Below are 25590 nucleotides of genomic sequence, written 5' to 3' on the forward strand. Positions count from 1 at the left end.
ACAAACTTTATCGATTATCACTTCTCTTGCACTCGGCGATCCTAGTCTGAACTTACACGCTATAGAAAACGCCCAAAAACATCTTGTCTATCAATACCACTTAAGACATATACATTCCCTTCAGTAGGATAAATCTAATATGTATCATATACTTTATATATACTTTGATATGTACGTACTTGTTTGTGTCTATGTATATCATACCCGTCATCCCATCTCCAGAAGTTCTATTCATTAATGTAATCAATCCTCTAGGTCAACTATCTAATGATGAAGATAACTCAATATATAGATAAGCTAGCTATGCTAAGATAAGATGCTCGCTCCTCATTCATATGCCGTAGATGCGACTATATAGATATGTAATAGATGTGCTATTACAATATCCATATGTGCAACAAGATAAGGTATCCTTTTTTTTGTGTAGTGTTGACACGAAGGCAGCTGTAGTAGCACCCTGGTCGGGATAAAGAATTCATATATAATGGAGAAAAAAAATTCTTAGACCAAATAAAGATAGCAACCTCCAACGGGAGATCATGGAAAAGCTGTCGTGGGTAAATGCCACGTGCGATCCTGCGTGCTTGATGCTGGTCTGGTATCCAAGTAGAAACGAAAAACAAGAAGAAGAAAAAGGTATACTGCGTAAGGGATACTAACCAATATCCCGAGTGATTAGACCTTCGTTAGCAGGTCGTTCATCCATCCATCATGCCGTCATTTTGTTTTTTTCCTCCTTATATCGTGTACCAAACGCCGAACAGTCCATTCGCCCCCTTTATCCTCCAACTCATCGGGAATATCTGTAGCCTTCCCTAGCTGCTAGACGAGCCTCGTCTGACCTCTACGCTGAGCATATTAGCCCCAAAGAGGAAGGGCCCTATTAGGCTTGTGGTGGGCTTGATGTGATATGTTGTGGACTACTGCCCGGCCGATAACTCTAGCGGCATATTCTCGCCCTTCTCGAACGCGGGGCCAGGACCCGAGTAGCTAGGCGCCGGTATGGGTGTTACGCCTCTCGAATTACGATTTCCGGTCGTAATGATTCGAGGTAACGCTTCCAAGTTAGACTCGAGGCTATGAATTGCACTCGAATTGGCACCAGCCTTCACTGGCTGCGGGCTCACGAGCGTGGCCGGTTGCGCGGCGTGAGTAGCGTGAGCAGAATGTAATTCACTACTGTCTTTGCCATCACCAAGTTTTTGCAGTAGTGAGTTATGCCACTCAGACAACTCCTGTAGCTTGGCTGCAGGGTCCTTTTTAGAGCGTAGTATGTTAGTTATATCACAGAGGCAAGCCTCAGGGGTCCACCGAGTCCCATGCTCACATACCCATTCAGACTGCGCCGGCACACCGTGTGCGGCCGGGAGCATCGGGTTGTCATTATCGCTATCCCATGATTTCTGTCCGCGGATGGGCGCTGGAGTGACTGGCAAGCTAGGACGCTCAGCTTCGCTGGGGAAGTCGGTAACCTTGCTTCCTCGCCTGCGACGAGTAATCTCAGGCTGTTGAGCATTATCCTGGAACAATACCGCGCTAGGAGGAGATTTGAGGCTCGGCTTTTGCTTGTGCCTTTGTATCTTATCAACATAGCGTTCAATTTCAGGTACATCGTCCCAGGCATTGGTCATCGTAAACGAGGTCCAAGTGGCAGGTGTGATATGAATAGTTGGCGTGGTCGGTGTGACCAGCTCGCTCCTCTGGTCATCCGTGGATGCATCTGTAACAGAAGGCGCGTTCCATGGTCCACCCGTAGGTGTTTGTGCGCCACTAGACAGATGTTCCTCTTCGAACTCCTCCTCTTCTTCTTCTTCAGGTTCCTCCTCCTCTTCGGGTTCCTGGGGATAATCTTCGGCGAACACGCGAGAAGGCGCTGTTCGTTGAGTCTCCCAAGGGAATATATGTTTCATAGGGGGCGCACCAGGCTCCCTAGGAGGTTCATACCACTTTGGTGCGACCCACTGAGTAGTATCTTGAGACATATGATATACAGTAGAGGGGAAGTTCATAGCTTCCGGTCGGGAATTTTGTGGGGGAGCATGTCTATTTTCAAGTTAGTTCTTTAGTATTCTAACAATAGGTAACGGGGTTTGGTAACAAACCTCTGAGCGTCCCAGCTTGACGTGCTAGAGTGGAATGAATTCCCGTTTTGCCTATGCCCCTGGATGTACGCATTTTTAGTGGTACCGTTGGATTGGTATTCTCCCTTGGTAAGGAATTGCACGAGCTCCGATGTGGTCTAGATATGGTAAGCTGAAGATCTAACATACGGAAGGGTTAATAGGAACGTACAGATCCACGGTAATGTCGGTCATAAACAGCCCACCATCTCCCAGACATTTCGTCATAGGGCGAACTTCCAGTGCTGGCGCCTCTCCCTCTGAACCACGGCTTGTCGGCGCCGATGAAATGAACCATGCTAATGCCAGATTGGAAATGGCGATAAGCAGGGACATACTGGTAGTGGCCTGACGGGGTGACATTGTAGGCGAAGCTGAGGCGGTTGTGGTTGTTCTTGAAGTGCATGTTGATAAGACCCTGGTCGGCGCCGTCGAAGGAGATGCTCCTCTCGGCCATTGCCAACATGGCATGGTAGTCGCCCAGGTTAGGAGTTAGAGCCATGACACCAGTGTTGAAGAGATCCGGCCAGCCAATATCGGGAGCCGCGGAGAATGGGTGATCCAACGCAAAGAGCTCGTCCGGAGCTCGGTAGGCAACGACATCAGCATCGATATACACGATCTTTCGGAATTGGGTCTGCTTCCACAAGTTGATCTTGGTAAAGGCAGAGTGCAAGTCGGCTCGGTTCATCAGGTGAAGATTTGCCGTTTGGGTATTGCGTATTGTGTCAACCGGAATGATATAGTCGTAGACGGTCTATTCAATAAATTAGTCGGCTATAGCAATTAGGTGTTTGTGAAGCAGTAAACACATACCTGGAGCTCTGTTATGATTTCGGGCGCTACGGTATCCGTAGTGACCAGGGCGGCCAGCTTCTTGGTTGTACCAGCATCTCGTAGGGAGTGCGCAAGCACCAAAGCACCTTGAGGGAGATTAGTGAATCGATCACAAGACGATTGGAGTCGTAAAACATACCAGGTAAATATGTGTCGCTTAGAAGAAGCTATATGCGAACGTGTATTAGCTATTGTTCATACTCTCCATGAATGTATTCGGGATTCACTAACTGTAGCGTACACATCCTCCTGCGGTCCATCTTGCGTAGCCATTTCGTGCAAGAAGTGGCGGTCAAGTCACGCCGAAAAAAAGATGGTCGAGAGGGGTAGGTAGATATGCGAAGAATATTGACGCTTGAGGACGTATATTGGAGCTTAAAAGTCGTCAAGCTGTCTGCTTATAAAATAGACTATGGCAGCTAGATGAGAAGCAGTGAAGAAGTTAGGTTTAACTAGAAGAAATTGTAAATAATAGTTGTAGCAAGCCAAGTTGTTTTTATCTATGGCGATGAAGAGGGATGGCTGGTCTAGCCGGTTGGTTGCAAATAACCCTGCAGTGTATTTTTTTCTTCTTTGAACTTTGCCTTCCAAGAGACAAGGTTGAGGAGGAGATCATCAAAATGGACCGTGTTCGATATGCAAATGCAACGCTAGCGTTACTTCCATCAACAAGATGAACAAGGATTTATGTGGATTATATGTATTTACTTACATGTCCTTGGTCCAGCGATGCACTTATCTGGGTCTCAAGCTTAGTTTTTTGTCTGGAATAGTTTAAGGCATTGTTTAAGGCATTCAATATTAGGCATATGTGCTTCAACCTAGATTTAGTTTGATGGTTTGGAGATAGGATTGGTCCAAATATGCTAGGCTATGATTCCCAACTGAAATTGATAGGTATCAAGAGTCGTATGTTCTAGAAAAGTTTGAAGATTGAAGATTTGAGAAATACGAAATACGCAATACGCAATACGCAATACGCGGGCATGCGCATATGTACCTACTCGCATATGTTAGGTACCGTTGAAAGATAAATACAACAGCCGTTGAAAGATGAAAGACGTCTGGCGGTAACTATCGCTAATGGAGCCTTAATGATGGAACCTTAGGGACTGCGGACCCACTAAGAACCATATCAGCACCCATGAGCCATCGGAACACAGGCCTACGTATGTACCTACTAAAGCTCCGTAGCTCCACACAACATCCACTATCTATGTCCACTACGACCTGGGGATTTGGAACTGGATAACTGGATAACTGAAAGCTATCCACTAGCCCACATCGTGAATTTTGCCATTTGCTATCGTTTCTCGTCTCGGACTTGCCAAACTTTGAGGCGACCAAGACAAGATCGAATCCGTTGGTGAGGGAGCACTTGTTTTTTGCTTACGTCCCCTCCCTGCCCTCATGGCTGGGGAAGGTCTCGAACGTTCTCGTCTTTTTCAACATTAACAATTATCCACAACACCACATGTATCCACAAATATCTACGAATCCTAACAAATTTTAGAATCTTTTTGCCTTTTCGTACACCAGTCAACAACGATCAGGACCCACGAGCACAACAAGCAAGTTTAACATAATAAGCGCGCCACCCAGCATACATATAGATAGATAAGTTGCATCCAACCATCAGCGAGGAGAAGGAAGGGAGAATATCAACAAATTTTTGGAAACATAAAAAAAATCTCAACATTGAGGTATTTGGGTGGCTGGTTAAGAAGAATGTGCGCGTTATGGTTTGGACTACATGTAAGGATTCAGGTTAGTTAGTGCAACCAATCTGCCAATCTACCCAATCTACTCCTCTTAAGCAAGGACGTACATATGCCATCCACCTAAGCACATGTAAGTATTGTTTCACACATAAGATCTGTACATGTTTCTGCATGCCGATCCCGACAATTCGAACTCGGAGATACACGTAGCATACATCCGAGTTATAATCCAGCTTAACACACATGGCCCGATGTATATACAGTTATATAAGCAGCTGGTGTATACATATTATTAGGTAATGTAGAATGACGACACTTCTTTATAACCTTGACTTTTCTTGAATAGAACTATCTGGTGGCGAATCAGGGGCTGAGCTTGGTGAGCCCCACAAAGCGATCTTGGAGAACCTGACTAACTAACATCAATATGTACATACATAGACTTGACTATGTAAAGAACCCTGATTACATACATAGGAAACAGCTCTGCCTCTTTCCTTTCTCTGAAATAAATAATGATAGAAATGGGTGAGGAATCTAGGGAAAGTCTAAATTGCCACACACACCCCGCCTTCCAATGTTCTAATATTCAATGTTGCATGTGCACTAGTTACGTGCACGTATCCATACTACCTACATACATAGATCTTCAATGCTCCTATGGACATACATGTATGGATTCCGAATGGCCTGGGTTTTACAACTCCACAACTCCACAACTCCATATTTCTTTACACATACACTATGCAGTTCTCGTTGCTGGACCATCCAACATCAGCCTAACATACCCAAGTATCAACGGAAAACTGCCCAACTTCAAATTATTCGATAACGCACACATCTCTTACAGGTCAGAAATATCGTGGAAATTTTTAAGGCATCGCGGCTATTCGAATTCAGAAGCTTCTCCAAACATTAATCATCCATTATCCATCTGTTGTTCATTATACACCATACACCACACTAGCAGACTAGTTGGGCCGCCGGGAAGTGTGGATCTTTCTTATTCCTCTATTCCCTATCGGCGGGCCGGACCGGACTCGAAAACTTCATGTTACGAACAGGAAACAAGAGAGATCCTCATAAGAAGGTTACTCGCCCTTCTCTAGCGGTGACCACGGAAAACAGTCAATGTAGCGATGCTAGTGAGAGATCCGCAGTAAGCACACTGCATTTCCATTCCATGGGACTTGATATCATTAGAATATATGTGATCGTCGAGGCTATATCATATAGGCACGCGAGTGCGTTACTACAACCCGACCCCATGGCTCTTCATCTCCCCAGATCACGTACTAGGGTATTCGGCAATATACCATATAACTAATAATATGCTCATATACATTAACTGCTTGCGTCTATACTCATTACGCTTCCTTCTAACGACGTGCTATCTTTACGATATAATATAATGAAACTAATGAGTATACCTTCTCTATCAGGTCAGTCATTCTACTGCACACATCAACGATGACGATACAGGTAGCTCAGGGGCCAACTTCCCATTCCTCGAACTCCCGTTTGAGTTACGTCTAGAGATATACGAGTATCTTTTATGCTCTCCGGATGATATCATAATATCTTCAGGACGTCGTCAGATTTATTGGTACCGCCCACAACTGCCTACGTGTGAGCTTCGCCGCCTCCCCCACCGAAAGCCACATGTAGAGTTGCTACGTACCTGCAAGCAGGTAAATTCAGAGGCAACTCCTATCGTTTACAGGAAAAATAAATTCCTCGTAGTCTGTACGTGCCCTAAGTTCATACAAAGCAAAGCCCAGATTGAATACTGACAATGTGGGTGTTATGGAGTGCCTTATATGGCACCATTCTGCCCTACGAACTTCTTCCTGTGGAGTCTGCGGCGATCGACCATGTCCAATGTGACCTCTATCATTTTCGTCTTTGCCTGTCGCGATAATTGTCCACTGTGGCTCGATTTGTGTCCCATCATCAAAGGGGAGTTTATGAACCTGAAGAAATTTACTACAACGGGACCACAGCTAGTCAAATTATGCTTCCCGTATTATAGCCAGTCACATTGGCTACCTCTATCGAGCAGAATACGGGGCGTGTATGCTCACATTCGTATTGAAGCCTTCCAGGACAACACTGCAGTACTGAGGGGATATGACTGTGGCAGACATAGGGAAATGATACCAGGAAGACCGGGCCGTAAGAAAGAATTGGCACCGATGAGATTCTAGTTCTTAGATTGCTCAAATCTGTTTGGCTGCCTAAACCACACCCGCCAACACACTTAATCTTGTTGCCCTACATCTACGGTTTTGTTATATTTCGGCGCGGATAGGGCGTGGGAAAAGCGAGCTCTGAGAAATTTCTCATGGTAGTGAGGGCAATAAGATACCTCCTGAGTAGCGCAATTAGACTTTCAAATAAATAAGTTTTCACTGGGCGAAAATCCTTTGGATATATGATCTTACGTTACGATGACTGATCTTATATCTTGGTACAACGAGGGAGGCTATCAACTGATACACCTTGATTGGCTTGGAACTACATTTATTGATGATGACGTGTCTGCGAGCAGGTTACATGAACGCAATTTATCTTGGTCGGAAGGACCTATTATATTAAGGTAGGGAAAATGAATTCCTATAGGGTAGAAATTGGTAACTTAGCCTCCTCCTCGTATTACTTATTAAGTGACCTCTATCTACTATCAAGTATCGCGAGTAATATCGACCCCTTTAATCATAGGTCTCTAGAGCTCATAATACTACACACAGGGCAAGCTTGAACATATAAACGTCTAGGAATACTCTAAGGCGTGTTGGATATTTGAAATTAGGTTCATGAAAAGCCCGAGCAGAAACCTCGCCTCGGCCACTATAAATCAATTGTGATACACCCCTAAGCCGAAATCCCGCCATCTGATTCCAAATACGACCTGCCACCATATCGCTTTCGCCAACGTGTTCTACTGCCAGAAGTGAAGGCCTATGGACGTTTCCGCTATGGGCTTAATAAATATTACTACTACGTTGATAAGCCTACGCCCATATCTTTCCCGGGACGACTTCTATTCCTTCCCGTGTTCACTTTCCATTCATCTACATAAAACGCCATAACGGTTCACCATTTCCTCAAATACCTCATAATTTACTACGCTCGCGCTATATGAATATCGCCGGCAACCAATCTTGTCCCGGACACCTAGGTAGATACCATGCTACCTCACAACACATACGATCATAGATCCTTGCGGAAGCTATGCTCCGGCTTATGCGTGGTCTCGTAGTCAACATGAACATAAGCGCGCTCGATATTCGGGAGCTTCTCGAGCTCAGTCTGTAGACCCTCTGAAACATCGTGGGTGGTGCGGAGAAGGTCGTCAGGGTCCATGACAATGTCGATCTCGGCGATGAGCTTGGGGCCGGCGTGGTAGACACGGACGGTATCGATGCCGAGGATGGCGTCAGAGTACGTCAGACACACGTACGTGATGAGACGGTGGACGTCGATATCGGCCGCGCGCCCCACCAGGGTCATGAACTCCTCGAACGCCTGGTGCAGCCACGCGCCGCTGATGATCAGCGAGATGATGATGGCCCCCATAGGGTCAAGCCACCATGCTAGCTTCGATCCGCCGACGGAAGTGAGTACACCGAAGCCGTTGATTAGGAGGTCGTTGCGGTGGTCCTGCCACAGGATGTTCACCTGGCTGTACTTGTCCTTAATGCCCCAGCAGTACAGAAACAGGACGAATTTCGTAGCGAAAGCCACACACACCGCGATCACCGAGGGCAGGTGGAATTTGTTAACTTCGACCTCCGTGCCCCGGCGGTTCGAGATGTCCTGACACGAGAAGGCGATCAGGATGGCGGACACGGCCGTCATCATGAAGCAGAACGCGATGTTCCCCACCGTCTCCAGGCGTGCCTTACCGGACGGGAACCTATTAGGATCCACCCGTTTCATGGACTGCTGGACAAGGATTAGGGTGAGGTTGCTCAGAGGGTCGAAGACGGCGTCGGCCATGGTGGTGAAGAGAGACAGAGAGCCGGAAGACACGGCACCGTAAATCTGCAGCGCAGCCAGGAACACATTGGCGACGAAGGAGCCTATGACGGCAATCTTGACCCGTAGGTTGTCGTCACCGGCCTCGTTCTGGGCTTCGGTGGAGTGCTCCTCCACCGATTTGAGCATTTGCTTGATCGTGTCATTCTGCTTGTGGTAGAAGGTCTGGACCTTTCGTGCTCGGAGGGTGGATGTAAACTGGTTGATACTTGAGCTGACAGCGCCCGTGCGCTTGCGAGCGGTATTAGCTTTGATTTCGTCAAGCTGCTCAGGCGTCTTGAAGGCCGAAGACAAGTTATAAGGGTCACTGCCGCCATAGCGGTTGGGACCGGTCTGCGACTCAATATCTGCAGCTGTACTGGCCGAGTGGCGAGCTACAGGATGGTCACCGTGCTCGTCCATGGCTTCTACACTTGTGCTTGTGGCATTGTGGTGAGGGGCACGGGAGTGATGAGACTGCGATACAGGTGTGTGGACCGAGGACCGCGAGCCAGAAGCCTGTGCGTGTTGGTAATCACTTAAATGCGAGCGCGAGGCCGCAGAAGGTGAGATGTCAGATGTCATAGCCCTAAGAGAGCTCGGACATACAGCCGGAGATGCTAATTACTCCTATCTGTACGTGAGGAATTAGATAAGGCGCAGAATGTAAGTTGCGATGCGCAAGAGGGAGAAAGGAGGATATATAAGGTCTCCACTCGTAAAGTACCAGAGTCAGAGAATATGTTGGTCTCGACGTTGCTAGCCTCTATTTACGCGCGGGTTAGTATAAAATATTGAATATGAAGCTGACCTGTGATTAAGCTTATTGATTTGAACTCGATTACATGTAAGCAAGAGCTACAAGCACAGTGTTTGATAAGATGTAGTACAATTATGTAAGATGAAGAGAATTGAGGAATAAGGTCTTTGTAGGGAAGTGACGTAGAGACGTAGAGACGTAGAGACGTAGAGATGTAGATTTGAAGATGCACGGGCAGGCACTAACAAGACTATTGAACGGGAACTAAATAAAAGATAAAAGTTAGGTAGTCACGACACTACCATTGCCATTGCCAACATTACCAACTCTCCAAGCTTTAGCGGTGAGAACACAGTAAATAAAATAACCACTAGTCTCCCTCCCTCCCTAACCTACCTTTATCCCTCGACTCCAAGAATGAGGACACTATGACGAACGAGCTTAGCTTCGTGTGGCAAAGAGCCGAAATGCGAAGAGCGGAGATGGGATAAGGCAATGGCAATGGCAATGGCAATACCCAAGCTCAGCCCACGCCACGCCGACTCAAGAAAGTGCCAACTCCGGCAACCCAACACGCGCTCAAATCCGTCATTGTGATTAGTCTACACGAGATAGACAAGACAATGGTACCTAACCTAGGTACGTAGCGTAAGCTGATCGTAAGTGGAGAAGGGACGAATAGCAAGCTTGCAAGAAATGTTGGATTGCAAGTAATAATTCAACCTCGGCCGCCCGAGGCGAAGACCAACGTGCGATTTTCGTCTGACGGGATCGATTGACCTTCTGTTGTGGAAGATTGATCGTTTTTTTGTCGTTGCAGCCAAGAATGAACAAAACTTGAAAAAAAAAAAATCGAAAATCAAAAGTAAAAAAAATCAATGCAGATGCCAAAACGGATCGGGTCGAACTTTTATATATGCCAGGACAAGGGCTGCTGTAACAGCAAATCGTCCCATGAATTCGGGTCCCATCGGGAAATGCTACATTGTATGCTATGCGTCCAAGAGGGTCCCTTATGTACATATTCGAAGTACCTACCTTGGTACAATACGTAGTGGACATGAAGCATATGCGATTTTCGGAAGGGTTATCACAGGTCGAATTCTAATAATTAACCAAGTTCAAAGCATATCAATCTTCAAGGGCAGATCTAATACATCAAAACTGAGGCTTTTACTATTCATGACCTCTTATATTTGGAAATGCATAGCAATGCCGTATATCTCACTTCTCTACTTAGTCAAATAGTAATCTAGATGAGTCATCGTAATATTGTAGTTCTATGATAGTCTCCTAGGTTAGTCTGGTCCAGTCCGGTCCGGTCGAATCCAAATCATTTACATTCAACATATATACCACACATATATAATCTCCTCTAGGGGTATCAAGTCCGGTCCTCTATCCTTCGTATACTGAGCACCCTAACCATATACCCTCATGCATCCGCCCGCCTTAAAGGATGCGCCTCGGTATTCAATACCCATTCGTCCAAGTTAGCCAAATCCCAGTCACCAAAGATCAAGTAGAAATATTTGAGCGTCTCAGCCAGCCAGAAGCTCTCCATGCTGTCAACCTGCTCCGGCTTCTTCACCGTTATGTCGTCTAGTGCCGCCGCCGCGTACTTCGATCGTGTCCACTTATCGACGGCTTCGAACATGGCCCACGCCTGCTCCATGTATTTGTGATCTCCTGTCATGCGCCACATCATAAACACGGACTCGATGGCCTCGGGGCGCAGTAAGTACCGACGGTCGTCAACATTAACCATACCGAGGGGCAGATGCCGCGCCTCTATGATGTTATCCTTGACTTGCTTGTCGGAAAGCGTATCACCCTTCATATTGCGACCCCAAAATTTCCTAATCGCCTCCGTCCATCGCGCCTCGCTCCACTGGCAGTCGTCCTTAGTAACATCCGGGTCACAAGGTATGAAGCGGAACAGCTCGGGTCCAATACCCGAGTCAGTTTGGTTGTACGACCACACACACCCCTCCGTCAACTGCTCTGCTATAGCTAGGTCCGATGGGCGGTCGAAGATCTTAGCTGCCATACCCACCATACCTCCTGCAAAGCATGTCAAATGTTGCGCTATCGGAGTATTCACAATCTGCTCGCTGCCCTCGGGCATCGAGACAACCCTAGTGTCGCCGAAGAAGAGCAGCTTGAGATTGTCCGGGTTTAAAGCACGACGGAGAAGATGCTTCTTCGCAACGTCTATGAAACCTTCGTACATCCTGCGGGGCTGATCAAGGGCGCCTCCGAGCAATAAGTACTGCTTTCCAAGATACTCAAATGTACTATCGGCCATTCCACCGAGAGTGAAGGAATCTCCAGTAGACTTGAGAGGCGTCTTCGAGGGGTCCACTATGATCGGCCATATCCCTGGTAGTGCAGTTGTCTTTTGGTCCTTTTCTAGGCCGTCGGCTATTCTTTGTACGACATCGTAGTATTGCATATCACCGGTCAATTGAGATAGCTTCGTAAGCTCAAGACTTAGTGACCCTACTTCGGCTAGCAGAGCATGTCCCGGAGCTACCTGTGGCTTACCCCTAGCATATTCCTTCCAGGGGAACCGCGTTATGGGCATGTGGTTCGGTGTATCGAAACACGACATCACCAGATCGGCAACCTCAGTCGCCTTTTTAAGAAGGCTTGGATATTGTTTTTCACTTAGCTCGTATGCCGCTAAGAAACCTCCAAGATATCGAATTGTCGTCTCGAAAATGTTGATATCACGAGTCTCCGTAGTTGTGAAATCGATTGTCTCGCAAGCCTTCACTGCAAAGTCAAAATCCTCTTTCATATCAAGGAGCCATAGGCTGTCTAAGGAATCAACGAGGGTTGCTGCCCACCCGGCAAAAGGATCCTTATGCAACCCCGAGAGGGGTTTGATCTCATCATGACCCCATGCATATTTCTTATACCCATTCCAACTATGTTTGAAGCTATCCTTGATAGCAGCAAGTCTTCGTAGTCGCAACTCCTTATCAGAAGCACTCTCTTTCGGTCTCGCGACTTGTACACGCGGTATTCGTCTGGAAGGCTTATTGGTCGGGAGCGTAGCGAGTTTTTTCACGGGGTGCTGAGGCGGACGCTTTTCCCACTTCGGGCCTTTAGAGCCAGCCGAAGCCGACGTAGGACGATTTCCCGGACCACGAGTATGACTAAAAATACCCGTATCGGCGGGTGGGTGCCAGCTATAGTACCAAGATGCAAGTACCCAAATGGCAATCGCAGCGAGAAGTATTCGGACTCGTCGAACGCCCATGGCTGCGACTATGGCAGATTGAGACGTAGATCTAACGTATATTACTCTAACAAGGCTTCAAAGCTAGCGAATGCAGTCGGAAGGAAGCAAATATTCACATCGCTCGAGCACGGATTGTATAATATCAGCCCGGAGAACTGACGAAAAGGTCAGCTTTCCTAGAGGCAAGCAGGTAAGAGATCTTGAATTCGTAGCTAAACATCAGATGAATGAATTATTACTGTTAGAGGTTTGAGTAGCGGGGCGAGGTTTATGTCATGGTTCGCGGAACGGGACTCTTTATGTGTTTGGGGGACGCAGTTGGGGGAGTATCTATTTCGGTAGTATTTTGGGTGGTGGTAAAGTCCGAATTGAAAGAAAAATACCTAAACTCGAATTTAAATAAGGGGTTCACATAACGGACAGGAGCTTCCCTGTCAAGCCGCTTCCGTAAGCCACATAAGGTTATCCCCGTTCTCCACCGCATAGCCACTGGCCCAAGCTCCCCTAGATAAAGACTATTAGTGAAGTCTTCGGAATTCCTATAATGAATTCTCTTCGACTGCAACCTCTGGGTTAACTCACTATTCTCTTGTTCTGGAGCCATGGATTTTGCTGACCAGGTGCCTTCTTATTTAAACTGGTGGACTTCGGTTTCTGCTATTATGTTAATTAGGAAACGTGTATTCAAGTCTATTGGGTTACTGGTGATAACGGTATTGACGGTAATTATAGTTAATGTTAGATTAACAAGTCACTATATATACTCACTATATAGGCCGAATTCACAAACTTCTTATTTCAGTATTGCGGGGCTGAACTAGGTAGCTATTAGCCTATTATGTCAGAAAGGTAATTTATGCTAAGATTGAAGTGCAAATATTTAGTAGATACCTGACGCATGTAGTCAACTACTCACCGGGTCGTACGCTTAACCGTAGGACAATTATGTAGGTAATGAAATGTATCTACTTACCTACCTACCTAGGTACCTGATATACAGTGAATAGTGCTAGCGAGAGGGAGAGAAATAATGGCCCCATCAACCCTGTGTGATTATAATAAACAAAATGTAGAAAACATTTATATTAAGGGTAGTTATAGCATGACTTAATCTGTAGACCAAGCGCTGTAGGCATATCTATAAGAACAGTTCAATATAGCACTATAATTTGTGGGTAGCACTTCCTGTCATCTTAAACACCTGGCTCCATGAAGAGTTGGATAAGTCAACGAGTTCTGGTTATGTTTGACCTTTTCATGTTTGAGCCTATGCGGAGGCCCCTACGTTGGGGTTACCGTATCGTATCTTAAAAAGTCTAAATTGATGACTTCGGTTATGGAGGAAGTCATCATACAAGCAATACTAGATGAAGGACGGTATCTCGAGTCAATCGAATGCTACACAAGGGACAAACTACAAGGCTTCGGTAGTAAGATTAAAGACCTATAAATTTCACGGTAGCAAAATAGTAGTGTGGGAGGGGACGTTAAGTCACACCAAGATTGACGTGCTATTGTTTTATCGGGAAATATAGAGTCAAGACAGCCGTTGGTGGAGGAGATCCTGCCCGTCTTTCAGCCTAACACCATTCATGTGTATATCACCACCCGAGCTGGCAATGTCAGCTCAATCAATAGCGTCCCACTGGCCACGGTCCCGAGAAAGAAAAAAGCTCATCGTAACATAAGAAGTGGGTATGATGGCAACAGGTTAGCTAAAGTCTAACAAATTCCTGTTTTCTTTCTCCATTTTATTTCTGCATCATTAGCTGGACGAACTCGTTGTCTAGTAATGCAAGTTAGTATGGACAGGGCCTTTGGGTTGTGAGGGGTGTTTACTTACAATCGATGCGGCCGTCACCGTCCTGGTCAGCCTCGCGAATCATCTCGTCAACCTCGTCATCGGTGAGCTTCTCTCCAATAGAAGTCATAACGTGGCGGAGTTCAGCAGCAGAGATGAAGCCGTTGTTGTCACGATCGAAAACCTGTTTGAATATAAGCGGCTGGGTATTTGTTTGCGTGGCTAAGAGATTCGAACCTTGAACGCTTCTCGAATCTCCTCCTCGGAGTCGGTGTCCTTCATCTTGCGTGCCATCATGGTCAAGAACTCTGTGCGACCCTAACGTCAGTAAGGCTCCGAGGTGGTACGACTTTGCGCCAGGCAGCAACAAACTCACCAGGGAAGTCAATGGTTCCATTGTTATCGGCATCGACTTCGTTGATCATGTCCTGAAGCTCAGATTCGGAGGGGTTTTGACCCAGCGATCGCATGACGGTACCTAGCTCCTTTGTTGTGATTTGTCCTGACAGTCATAGGTTAGTCGAGTTGGTTCGTTGGTATAGAGGCACGAGGCAGGCGAAGTAGACAGAGGTAGTTATGGTATAATTGCTCTTATCGATTCAAGCAAAAGTAGTGTTGGTTGCCAATATCGAGATAGTAACTTACCATCACCGTCTTTGTCCTATTGCGAGCTATTAGCGGGTACGTCATCAAAGGCAAGACAACTCAGCAGCTAGCATCGATAGCTATGAAAAGTAAAGAAGTAATAGAGGTCTGGGAAAGACTTACAAAGAGGGAGAAGGCCTCCTTGAACTCGGAGACTTGCTCTTCGGTTAGAGAATCGGCCTGAGGGTAGAAGACGAGGTCAGCGCGCGTTCTATTTTCACCTCCTTAGAGCCCCTCATCGGCGGGGTTCTCTCTAGGTTGGCGGTGACTGTCTGAGAAGAGACATACCATGGTTGAGCTGTTTTCGAGATGCGATATCTGTGTATAGGTTTATGATGAAGTTGTAAGGTAGCGAAAAGAACGAGTGGCACTTGTTCGCTATCGCAGTTAACTACAGAAGATGTAGGTTTGCCAAGGAGAAAGAAGGGCCTCTGGTTTTGAGAAGCGTCAAGGGTTGGCTCAATAATATTAGGAACAAGGCAGGGCTGGATTTCATAAAAATAGTGGGGAGGAGGTGGATGATGGAGGGGCTTCTTGTAGGGGGTACCTCCTTAAAAAGTTAAGGGGGGGGGGAAACCATCTGGGCACTTTGGACTTGTATGGACGTCGGTAGGTACCTAACGGATAGAGGCAGCCGAGGGATACATGTACTTTCCTTTCAGCTAAGCGACCTTTTTATTTATCATTTTTTATTTATTACATGTACCTACCTAATAACTATACATATACGTACCTAAGTCCTATTAAGTCCTACATATCTACATTAGGTAATTAAATGCATATTAGGTATATCCATATGGTATATGTATGGTGTGACTAGAAGGACCGTGCGCTATAAGATGTATGTACATATGTACCTATGTAGGTCGGTACATGTAATAGGCTAACATACTGACTTGCATCTATCCGAACCATGAACGCACGTTTAAATGCCAATCAAACCCGAATATTGAATCTACATGCACGTATCTATATGCGGATGCTCGCTCAATGCTCGTCAGCCCTGCAACCCAAAAGGGGAGTACGGGCCAGACTGGTCGGAGCTACGTCAGCTGTAAGGGAGCTGGCAATTCTGCATCTACAATGTACCTAACGCCGTAATGGAATCTGTACAATATACAATAATCTATGTAGACTCGAGGCTCACTTTTTATCGTTCGATTACTAACAGCTTAACGCTTAACATGACATCGTTTTTCTAGTTTTGCCGTACCGTCTCTTTGACCCAATTCCTTTCCTTCCCCATCCATATCAGAATAGCCAAAGTGAGGGTGTCAACACCTTCTATCCGCGTCCGCCATGTGGCGAGACCGCACCAACCTGTGAGCCTAGCCCACTCGTTATATATATATATATATACCCACGATGTCGCTTAAGACTTACAACCGAAACCTAATGTAGCTATATATCCTACCGCCAATCCTACGCCCACCACCCGGCCAAGAAGACGCGATACGGCCCCGGCCCCGGCGGCGACAGAAATGGCTTCCCGGAATTCGCCCGCGGTAGCGGCACCAACGCCGAGGACCAGCAGGGTCTGCTCTCGGGCGCCGACTACCACGACGACGGTGACGCCGTCATCGAGATGGACCTGCTACCCCCGCGCTGGGCCGACATCAACGACGAGGTCTCGGACCTACTCGCCGAAGTCGCCCGCAAGTCGCAGACCCTCGAGCGCCTACACCAGAAGCACGTGCTGCCCGGCTTCAACGACGAGGAGGCCAAGAAGGCTGAGGAAGGCGAGATCGAGCGCCTGACTCAGAGCATCACAAAGGCCTTCCACGACTGCCACCGCTGCATCCAGCGCGTCGAGCAGATGGTGCGCGACGGCAAGCAGAACGGCGCCATGACCAGGGCCGAGGAGACTATGGCCAAGAACATACAAATAAGCCTTGCGACGCGGGTGCAAGAGGCAAGCGCCGGCTTCAGGAAAAAGCAAAGCGCATACCTAAAGAGTAATTCCGCCCTCGAAAACGCCAGCGATTAGACCCCTAGTGCTAACACTCACCCCAGAACTCCGCGGAATGTCCGGCCTAGGCGCCGCATCCCCCATCGGCGAGCGCAGCTCGACGCCCCTCGGCGGCACCAGCAGCAGCAGCAACAACTACGCCGCGGACCCATCTCTCCTCGAATCCGACGCCGACCGGTCATACTCGCAATCGGCGCTACAGCAGACGACACAGCAGCGCCAGCTCCATTCCAACGACGCGGTGATCCTCCAGCGCGAGCGCGAGATCGAGGATATCGCGCAGGGCATCATCGAGCTATCGGACCTGTTCCGGGACCTGCAGACGATGGTCATTGACCAGGGCACGATGCTCGACCGCATCGACTACAACGTCGAGCGCATGGCCACCGACGTCAAGGGCGCGGACCGCGAACTCGTCGTCGCCGCCGGATATCAGAAAAAGACTACTAAGCGCAAGCTTATCCTCCTACTCGTCCTGCTTATCGTCGGCGCTATAATACTCTTAGCCTTGAAACCGAAAGGCCGTGGTGGTGGTGGGGGGAGTAATGATGGAGGGACTGATGGGGAAGGCGACGGGGGCTGAGGAGAGAGCATTTCTGGGTTGTGCTTGTTGTACGTTTGGGAGGCTTGTAGGAAATACGGTATATCATATTTGAGCTCGGGTCATGTCATTGAGCTATTCGAACTAGAGTTGTCGAGCCACCTATCATGGGCATGGGAGGCACCGACAAAATCCTGTATCAGACAAGTTTATTTAAATCTTAATTCTGTCTTATGAAGGTGTATACCCTCTCATTTATCATCTATAAATCGGTGGGTATCTTTATTCTATAGTTATTGTATATGTACATATAGGCGTTAAATCTATTTAAATCTATACTACAACACGATACGAAGTTGAGGTATTGTCCTCCCTATCTTTTGCAGATACTTATTATCTCGCATCATCAACTTATGGCCACGAGTCTCGATTTCCTCTTTGAGCGTCTCTAACGGTGGAAGGAGTTCTTCTCCCCAAGCCTCATCCAGAAAAGATTTCATTTCCTTCAACGTTAAATTATTGTTCGCTCTGGCCAACTGCCATACTCTCTTCGTCGGATAACCAGGTCCATAGATGTCGATTAGGCGCAGTTTAAGCAGAGCAGCTAAGCGTGGTTTTTCGATAAGAACGCCCCGGTCGTAAAGAGTCCGTAGCAATTTCACAGCTCGACCGCCGCCGACTTTTATATACCGTTGACGATGACTTTGTATGGGAGTGATCACCTTAGATTGTTTCGGAGAGGAGTGAAATGAATAGCGTACGATAGTCCCTAATAGCTTTTTGTCGAATATTTTGCATAACGGATGCAGGCGCGTCTGGGTTGGCAAGTCCAAAGGAACATATACACCTAGGAGATTTTCAACACCGGATAGCGGCTTTTTCATGGGTTCCGGTATATCCTCCGGGTGTACGGGAACGAAACCCGGGCGGGAAGACTGGAAGGAAGTAAACATATCTGCCAATTCAATACTGAGTTTTTCCAGCTCGTCTACTCTGCTTTGTCGAGTGAGACAAAAAAGTATCTTCCGCCAACAGTCAATGGGTACTGGAATTTCCATAGCCGCAAGCTGTCGGCAAATAGGTAGGTAAAAGTAGAGTGAGTCTTCAGGTAGAAATGTTGACTTGGCTTCGCTGACTAGGTTGTTGAAAATGAGGCTTGTCTGGTTGGAATCGAGTGTAATTTTCATTGCCTTCATATCGTCTAAGAGCTTCGAGAGCCCTGCTCGGTCTTTGTGTAGAATGTAAGTTTGAGCAAGCGCGTTGGCTGTTTGGCGAGTCGGCTTATCCATTACTGCTAGCCGTGTAGCTAACATAAGCCGATGAGTCCTCCAATCTTCTGAATTGGCCGTAGAGACAACGAGGTGTGACTGCAACTCAGCATCATCAAATACGTCCGGATGAAGGTCGCTATGTAGAAGATCAAGAAGAAGCTCATCATCGTTCATCTTGGCTAGATAGAGGACTAATCTCAAATAATTGGAATCGATAACTGAAATGCCCTGCTCGCGTAGTTGCTCGATGCGTTTTAATACGCCCTTTGATGTTCCTTCTCTCAGCGCGATTGATTGCAACGATAACGGTCCAATCTCGCTGATGCCCAAAGCGGAGATTGTAGATATGGCAGTGTTCAAACTGACCCAGGAGCTGGCCAGCCACTTGGCTCCTAGTCCATCGTTATAATTCTTGACGCTGATGCCGAACGTCCCGCCGTGCACACGATTCATGAATTCCCGAGATAATTCAATTTTCTCCGCATCTTCCTTTGACTCAAAATTCAAGTTGTCGATCACGACGGATTCCTCGGGACGAAGTGGTACATAAGGGAAGTATCCCTGCAGAAATCTCAGGAAAGGCCGAGCAGAAACAGGTGCTAGAGGTACATCGTCATGTCGAACGCAGGTACGTCGCCATTGTGCCGCTAGCCGGGACGCGCCCAAGTCGTACAGATATGGGACGAGGGTATCATATAGCTGGCGATCGGGGTTTACTATGTACATAGACTCGAGAATAGGAGTACGGTACAGCTCTAGGTCATTTGCAAACTGCTTGATTATGCTCGCAAACTCGGTTGCGCCTGGGTAGAAGGTTGGAGTTAATCGTAGCTGCCACTGCAGAGCTTGGTGGTGTTGGTGAGTGCGCAAAAAATGTGACAGGACTGTCGAGTATAGCTGCGGCCATTTGACACCATGCATCTCATACATCCACTCGCTGTAAATCCAGACGCTCGTTAGGAACTTGTTCTCCTTAGACTTCACTGCAGCCTCTAACATTGTTTGCCAAAACGCAGGCGCAAGAGGATCCTGGACATCGTACAGCGACTTGCGACCCCAGAGACCTCTCCAAACGTCCCAAACGCCTAGGTCCCCATTGACTCTCTTTTTGTAATCCAAGAGAACACTCCATAAAGCAAGATCGTTACGATTTTCGAATTTGTCCACCAACAGCTTGCCGTACCATTTTTTGGCGGGACCGCGCCGGTCAAAGTCAGACTCGACAGAGAGACGGTAAGGGTTGGTCAACAGAGCTTTCCATTGCCTAAATAGCTTCGTCTCTTGAACTGGAGGAAGGTTCGGCTTCTGTTGCTCCGTAGGCGTCTTCTGTGTCACTTGGACCTTATCGGATAGTTCCGGCAAGAGAACATCGAAAGGGCTTCCCGAGCTGTTCGAGGACGATGCTGAGAAATAGTACCGTGAATTCTTTCCAAGTTCCGGGGAGGACAACCGAATACGCTGTCCATGCAGCTGAGGGTGCTGGAGCGAAAGTGGGAATCGAGGATGGAGGACAAGACGCTTTGGCTTCACATCTCGAAGGGGGTTGCTCACCAATCGCATTACTGCCACACGGTCACATATTTCTAAGCAACTTAGTCAACGGGAGTAGCCTCAAGAAGAAGAGAAAACGGTGAAGCAAGAGTCCCGAAGGTAGAGAGTGAATAGTTGCATAAGGAAAATAGAAATTTGAAAGATGCAGCTTAGATCGGATTAATACATACCTTAGGTAAGGTATTTCGGTACTTTTCGACGTAAAGCCAATAAGGAAATCGCAGTTGCGCCCATTGGACCGCTGTTAGGACAGGGGGGGTTAGTGGGGTTTACATTAAGTAGGTAGTTACAAGGCCTAGCCGAGGTTTTAACGCTTAGTCATATCAGAGAGCATTAACTAACCTAATCCGAGATCCGATCATTCGATGTTTGAATCGCTGCAATTCAAGCTTTCGACAACAGCTCTTCATACACTCTCGAATCCGTAACCCTGCTTCCGAACGACCCTCGAACATCTACAAAATGGCGTACGTGTGCACCCTACGTTCCGATATCCTTGCGACGGTCCATGTGAACGTCAATGGCCTTATTCCGTCGTCGCGCGGATTCGAATATCTTTACGATAGAACGAGTTAGCTTCGTTGACGTATACTAACCAGCCATGCAGTCTAGTCAACGCCCCAAACAAGGTGCCTCAATACCAGCGATTCTACCAGCAGGCTTACAACCAGCATACCCGACTCTGGAAGATCGTATGTGTCTAATTTGTTCATGTGCATTCCGCCCGAGGCCATCTTCGACTGACCGAATATAACGCAGAACCCGCGAAGCAACTACCTACTTGTCCCTTATCAGGTCCTACTCTGGGGCACTTTCGGAGGTTCGTTCATCATATTATAGATATCAGTAAGACAAATTCTAACAATGACTACAGCCTCTATGTACATGATGGGACGTAAGATTCTAGGCTACAATACGTGGTTCGGCAAGAACTAGACTGGGAAAAGAGAAGACAAATAGCATTGTAGACGAGAGAGGCGAGGACGACCACATATGTCCTATTAGGCTGAAGAATAGACGGTTGTTCATACGATCCCTACGAGTTTCCTTCTAGTTTCGATGACCTCATAAATCAACCCTCTTATATCCAAGAAGTCGCGAAGTTGATGTAGAAATTGACGTAAATCAGTCCATTACGCCCAAGGCACAAGAAACCTCTACAATGCCTGCTATTTACTCGTACATGAATGTTTTCTCTAAGTACAGCCTACGTTGATAGTAATCCACCCTCGAATACCTGTTAATAAACCAACTAGCTGGTAGCTTTTATTGGTTGGTCATCCCCGTATACTGGTATTAAGGACATGTCTAGTATCCTTCGGCTCCGGGGGCCTTTTCGTCCTTGCGCAGGCTCATCAGTAGTTCACGGAAGCGCTCCTTGCCCGAACCGCTGGCACCGCCCTTCTGGCCTTTCCCGCTCACATCCACCAGCTTAGCAATGCGCTCCCAGCTCGTGCCGCCGGAAGTGGTATCGTCTCGGCTGGCCAGGAATTCCTCTGCCTCCTTTCGGGTCTGCGCGATCATCTTCTCTTTCTTGCTGTTGTAGTTCTCGTAGAAGTCATCAATGTTCTGCTGAGCCTCCTTGATAGTCTCAGCCTTCTGGGCGGCAAACTGCTCAGCTCGTCGGGCGTTGCCGGCATCCCTTTTTTCGCGCCACTCCTTAATCACTTCAGGTTCCTCCTCTTCTCCGACATAAGCGTTGAAGCCAGAGTTGTAACTGACGGACGGGCCAGTGATAGTACCACCAGGTGCGACATGCTGTTCATTGGTCATCATTAGGACGCAATCTTGCTACGGCTGGCTCAGAAGTCACAAACCTCGTTGGAAGTGTTGATATCGGGGAATTGGTTCTCGAATTGGGCGCTTTCGGCGCCGCCTCCTAGAAGATCGTCGGATGAGGGATCCGCAAGGGCCGCAGACTCGTTGCCCGTGGTAAACTGCGTGGCGTCATCGCCAAGGAGAGCGCGTTCTCGAGCGAGGAAATCGTCGGCTGATGGCGAACCAACATCTTGGATCTCGGTCTGGGCTAACAAAGAGAAATTGGGAGTGAGCGCCAATTGCTAGATTAAAAACAAAAAGTAGGGGGTAGCTCTACTTACCACCAGAATCAAAGTCGTCTAGCGACGGGAATCTGTCCGCCATATTGACAACAGCAATGCGATTAGGGTTTAAGTAGGATTGTAGGTGATTTCTGGCTACTAGCGATGTACGTCGAGGTTGTTATGTAGAGATTCTTAGGAGAATTAACAATATGCAAGAACAAGTCTTGACGCTCTTGCAAGGCTTAAGTTGCAGCCTCAGGTACGAATGTTTTGTATGAAGTAGGTACAGATTACAGTTGCATGCATGGATCAGGACACAGTGTGTTCAAGGCGTTAGTTGCGTTAATTATCGAGATGCGCACTGTCCACGTCTTATCGTTCCAGGTACCTACTATTACCTAAGGTACGGATCTGTAAATTTACCTATGTAACCTAGGTACCTAGGTACCAAATTACCTGACGTTGATGCCTTGGAAAAAAGGATTGCAACTTCCTGTTGATATAATTGGTAAAAATAGCCCGTGTACAACGCTAATCACGTGCTCCAATCATCTAGGATCGACGGTATTATGTACGTTCCCGCTCATAGCTCCACTAACTTCCATTTAATGCATCTTACCTCTAACAACTACTTAAGCTAGATATCACAAAACAAAACAAACAAGCAGAATCAAGCAGCTGTCTGAATTGGTTCTTACCAACCTTACCGCCTTCTGCTTTGTGCTGGACTCGAGTTACTTCTCTTATCTCATGATATTTTGCAAGTAGGCTAGTCTACCTCTAAGCAATATCTGCGCGTCTCCAGCCCGCGTCAAGATGAAATCCTGGTAGCCAACTGTAGATTGATTCATCAAGTAAACTACATTCTAATTCACAGAAGATCCCAATCAATCCAGCACAAATCCCTACTCAAACCATCGATTCAACAAGTCGACATGGCTTACACCGACGATGCTGTGTTGGCCAAGCTCTCTGCCCTCTCCGAGGCGGCAGACAGCATTGTGTCCGTATCCCAGTGGATCATGTTTCATAGGTAGGCAAACTCGAGCACATGCCTATTAAGCAATCCGTGCTGCCTAGTAGATAATCACTGACTTGTTTGTCGGACATCAGACGCCATGCAGATCGAACAGTGCAGCTGTGGCTCCAACGACTTAAAGATTCTACAAGTCACAAGCGATTGAATCTCATCTATCTTGCCAATGGTAAGTGTTATCCACTCATAGGATCCCCTCCAAGCCGCCGTGCTTGTACCAATTGCCCCTGTTTCGTTGAAACCTGACAATGTTGTAGAGGTCGCACAGCAGACGAAAGCTCGGCATAGAGATGATTTCGTTGTCGCATTCTCTCCTATTATTGCGGAAGCCGTCGCCACCGCTTACAAGGGCGCATCGGCCGATATCCAGCAAAGAATCAAACGGGTCGTTGACGTCTGGAGAGAACGCGCTGTCTTCGAGACACCAATCTTAGAAGCGATAGAAGCTCGCGTCCAAGGTAAACCTCCGTTTCCTGATGACATATACAAACATCATACTAATTACCTATACAAAGAAATCAATGAGGCCCGCGGTACCGCTAAGGCTGGGCTGGGTGGCTCGATATTCGGATCTGCCTCCGTTCCAACGGAACTAGCCCCCCTGACAACTCCCCAGCAAAACGTGACGAAGCTACTTCTAAGTACAAAGTCCACGGTTAACACAGCCAATCAAGAATACGACAAATTATTGGGCCCTGGAAGCACTGCGCCTTCTGCCCCTGTGTATGCTGCCCGCCTAAGCGGATTGCTCAAGACACTGGCCCAGGCGGAAGGAGCAGTAGACCAATGTGTGAAGGCTCGCCGGGAGCTTGTTGCAGCTCTGCAGAAAGTCCTAGACAGCAACAGAAATGCACTAATATCTGAGGAAGATCAGCTGGAGACCTTCGTAAGACGAAGAATGGAAGTGGAGGATAAGAAGACTGAGGTCGAGAGAGCAATTATGGCAGGACTTCCAGACGACGAGCCTTACTTCAGCAATGGCCAAAATGATCATCCAGACCCAGAACCTGATAGACCAGAGGTTGAGGAACTCACACCACCACCTATGGAACCGGACTTTCCGGGAAACGTCGACATGACAGACACTACAGGTAGTACCCAAGAAACCACCGACCAACCGCCCACCGTGGAGGATGCCGACACTCACGCTAATCTCAGCGTCCAGTATAAGTCGGTGCCAACTACGATGAACGGGTCTAAGAAACGCAAGCTCGATGATGGCAATGATTTTCCCGACTTGGGAGAAGATGATGGCATCGACTCGGACGTGGCCGAGATACTTCGTAGAGACAGCAGCGGTTCGTAATCTTAGCAGCCATGGCTCGAGCTAATTTTGCACATGTCCCCCAGATGATAGAAGATGTTGAGCAGAGAGTAGAGACGAATCAATGTATGTTAATGCCAATTTTGCATTCTAGGGTGGCTCTTTTTGGTTTCTAATGCCAAAATCACACAAGCTTACTGTTCTTCTCGTTCACCAGGGATATACCGTCGTTTTTCTACTTGTGGTATAGGCGTATGACTGCAACCCATCAGGATAATTATAGTCCTTATTTTACCTACTCATAAAGCAGACACTGTATGTGGTCTGCGCCGATTTAGCCCTCGGAGATCCTTAATTTAATCCGACTATATCACCTTTCTACGACTGTATGCACTCCCGGTAATACATGTAATATTTTACGAAGCTAGCTTACTTGCCCTTTCTTAAGTATAGGAAAGTAGGTAGAATTCAAAATAACCCAGTTTGTTTACCAAACTACATATCTCGTTTACAAGCATCGCAAATCGCTGCACGCCTGCCTTTTAGGTATGTACTTAGGTACCTGTTAAGTACTTCGTATTTAACTCTGCACTAAACTTTACAAAACATAACAGACCGGAGTTGTGCCGACTAGGTAACTCTATGTGCAAGTACTTGGATGATGCATAAGCAATTCGAAGCTTCAGCGGTTTTAGTGAATTGCTCCGTGTAGATGACGGCATTCTTCCCAACTTTTTTTTTCTTTCCTTTTTACCACCGAGG

General features: G+C 47.3%; 10 protein-coding genes across 10 annotated transcripts; 4 read left to right on the top strand and 6 right to left on the bottom strand.

Moving 5' to 3' along the window:
- Window positions 1–920: 920 nt before the first annotated feature.
- F4813DRAFT_390386 (glycosyltransferase family 8 protein) lies at window positions 921–3230 on the bottom strand (the record flags this gene model as incomplete). Its single annotated transcript, XM_049247010.1, has 7 exons — window positions 921–1256; window positions 1332–2043; window positions 2103–2239; window positions 2293–2877; window positions 2937–3043; window positions 3097–3124; window positions 3189–3230. The coding sequence occupies 7 exons, from the start codon at window positions 3228–3230 to the stop codon at window positions 921–923; spliced, it is 1947 nt and encodes a 648-aa protein (XP_049098643.1).
- Window positions 3231–4993: 1763 nt separating this feature from the next.
- Window positions 4994–7100, top strand: F4813DRAFT_362808 (uncharacterized protein). The gene is made up of 4 exons (XM_049243655.1): window positions 4994–5057; window positions 5120–5837; window positions 6121–6424; window positions 6491–7100. Exons 2-4 carry the CDS (start codon window positions 5730–5732, stop codon window positions 6883–6885), a joined length of 807 nt encoding a protein of 268 aa, XP_049098644.1. The 5' UTR covers window positions 4994–5057; window positions 5120–5729; the 3' UTR covers window positions 6886–7100.
- Window positions 7101–7891: 791 nt separating this feature from the next.
- Window positions 7892–9121, bottom strand: F4813DRAFT_381296 (uncharacterized protein; the record flags this gene model as incomplete). The annotated part of the gene is made up of 1 exon (XM_049245654.1): window positions 7892–9121. The coding sequence occupies one exon, from the start codon at window positions 9119–9121 to the stop codon at window positions 7892–7894; it is 1230 nt and encodes a 409-aa protein (XP_049098645.1).
- Window positions 9122–10709: 1588 nt separating this feature from the next.
- On the bottom strand, window positions 10710–13059 carry F4813DRAFT_362813 (glycoside hydrolase family 47 protein). The gene has a single exon (XM_049243656.1). It carries the CDS (start codon window positions 12724–12726, stop codon window positions 10894–10896), a length of 1833 nt encoding a protein of 610 aa, XP_049098646.1. The 5' UTR covers window positions 12727–13059; the 3' UTR covers window positions 10710–10893.
- A 1066-nt stretch (window positions 13060–14125) lies between these two features.
- On the bottom strand, window positions 14126–15861 carry F4813DRAFT_362816 (calmodulin). The gene is made up of 7 exons (XM_049243657.1): window positions 15443–15861; window positions 15278–15334; window positions 15155–15170; window positions 14886–15011; window positions 14747–14817; window positions 14552–14693; window positions 14126–14494 (listed from the first exon to the last, which is right to left on the bottom strand). The coding sequence occupies exons 1-7, from the start codon at window positions 15443–15445 to the stop codon at window positions 14460–14462; spliced, it is 450 nt and encodes a 149-aa protein (XP_049098647.1). The 5' UTR covers window positions 15446–15861; the 3' UTR covers window positions 14126–14459.
- A 395-nt stretch (window positions 15862–16256) lies between these two features.
- On the top strand, window positions 16257–17854 carry F4813DRAFT_120814 (t-SNARE). The gene is made up of 3 exons (XM_049238598.1): window positions 16257–16476; window positions 16556–17109; window positions 17168–17854. The coding sequence occupies exons 1-3, from the start codon at window positions 16454–16456 to the stop codon at window positions 17704–17706; spliced, it is 1116 nt and encodes a 371-aa protein (XP_049098648.1). The 5' UTR covers window positions 16257–16453; the 3' UTR covers window positions 17707–17854.
- On the bottom strand, window positions 17836–20626 carry F4813DRAFT_120824 (uncharacterized protein). The gene has a single exon (XM_049238599.1). The coding sequence runs from the start codon at window positions 20493–20495 to the stop codon at window positions 18003–18005; it is 2493 nt and encodes an 830-aa protein (XP_049098649.1). The 5' UTR covers window positions 20496–20626; the 3' UTR covers window positions 17836–18002.
- A 322-nt stretch (window positions 20627–20948) lies between these two features.
- On the top strand, window positions 20949–21422 carry F4813DRAFT_390392 (uncharacterized protein; the record flags this gene model as incomplete). The annotated part of the gene is made up of 4 exons (XM_049247011.1): window positions 20949–21057; window positions 21099–21178; window positions 21246–21306; window positions 21361–21422. 4 exons carry the CDS (start codon window positions 20949–20951, stop codon window positions 21420–21422), a joined length of 312 nt encoding a protein of 103 aa, XP_049098650.1.
- Window positions 21423–21794: 372 nt separating this feature from the next.
- F4813DRAFT_390393 (clathrin light chain) lies at window positions 21795–22628 on the bottom strand (the record flags this gene model as incomplete). Its single annotated transcript, XM_049247012.1, has 3 exons — window positions 21795–22244; window positions 22304–22512; window positions 22586–22628. 3 exons carry the CDS (start codon window positions 22626–22628, stop codon window positions 21795–21797), a joined length of 702 nt encoding a protein of 233 aa, XP_049098651.1.
- A 510-nt stretch (window positions 22629–23138) lies between these two features.
- On the top strand, window positions 23139–25097 carry F4813DRAFT_120877 (DUF618-domain-containing protein). Its single transcript, XM_049238601.1, has 4 exons — window positions 23139–23561; window positions 23642–23733; window positions 23822–24022; window positions 24080–25097. Exons 1-4 carry the CDS (start codon window positions 23464–23466, stop codon window positions 24868–24870), a joined length of 1182 nt encoding a protein of 393 aa, XP_049098652.1. The 5' UTR covers window positions 23139–23463; the 3' UTR covers window positions 24871–25097.
- Window positions 25098–25590: the final 493 nt, after the last annotated feature.

This window comes from Daldinia decipiens, assembly GCF_022478715.1.
Source record: "Daldinia decipiens strain CBS 113046 unplaced genomic scaffold F4813scaffold_21, whole genome shotgun sequence".
Lineage (NCBI taxonomy): Eukaryota > Fungi > Ascomycota > Sordariomycetes > Xylariales > Hypoxylaceae > Daldinia > Daldinia decipiens.

Bases quoted from the DNA above. Each gene is read 5' to 3' on its own strand.
- F4813DRAFT_362808 (XM_049243655.1), top strand. From the start codon at position 5,730: ATGTTACGAACAGGAAACAAGAGAGATCCTCATAAGAAGGTTACTCGC. The intron at 5,838-6,120 runs GTAAGCACACTG...CTTCTCTATCAG, and splicing joins ATGCTAGTGAGAGATCCGCA to GTCAGTCATTCTACTGCACA. The intron at 6,425-6,490 runs GTACGTGCCCTA...GGTGTTATGGAG, and splicing joins AAATAAATTCCTCGTAGTCT to TGCCTTATATGGCACCATTC.
- F4813DRAFT_362813 (XM_049243656.1), bottom strand. From the start codon at position 12,726: ATGGGCGTTCGACGAGTCCGAATACTTCTCGCTGCGATTGCCATTTGG.
- F4813DRAFT_362816 (XM_049243657.1), bottom strand. The intron at 14,818-14,885 runs GTGAGTTTGTTG...AGGGTCGCACAG, and splicing joins TGGAACCATTGACTTCCCTG to AGTTCTTGACCATGATGGCA. The intron at 14,495-14,551 runs GTAAGTAAACAC...TTGCATTACTAG, and splicing joins CGGTGACGGCCGCATCGATT to ACAACGAGTTCGTCCAGCTA.
- F4813DRAFT_120814 (XM_049238598.1), top strand. From the start codon at position 16,454: ATGTGGCGAGACCGCACCAACCT. The intron at 16,477-16,555 runs GTGAGCCTAGCC...AACCTAATGTAG, and splicing joins TGGCGAGACCGCACCAACCT to CTATATATCCTACCGCCAAT. The intron at 17,110-17,167 runs GTAATTCCGCCC...CACTCACCCCAG, and splicing joins GCAAAGCGCATACCTAAAGA to AACTCCGCGGAATGTCCGGC.
- F4813DRAFT_120824 (XM_049238599.1), bottom strand. From the start codon at position 20,495: ATGCGATTGGTGAGCAACCCCCTTCGAGATGTGAAGCCAAAGCGTCTT.
- F4813DRAFT_120877 (XM_049238601.1), top strand. From the start codon at position 23,464: ATGGCTTACACCGACGATGCTGTGTTGGCCAAGCTCTCTGCCCTCTCC. The intron at 23,562-23,641 runs GTAGGCAAACTC...GTCGGACATCAG, and splicing joins CAGTGGATCATGTTTCATAG to ACGCCATGCAGATCGAACAG. The intron at 23,734-23,821 runs GTAAGTGTTATC...ACAATGTTGTAG, and splicing joins TCTCATCTATCTTGCCAATG to AGGTCGCACAGCAGACGAAA.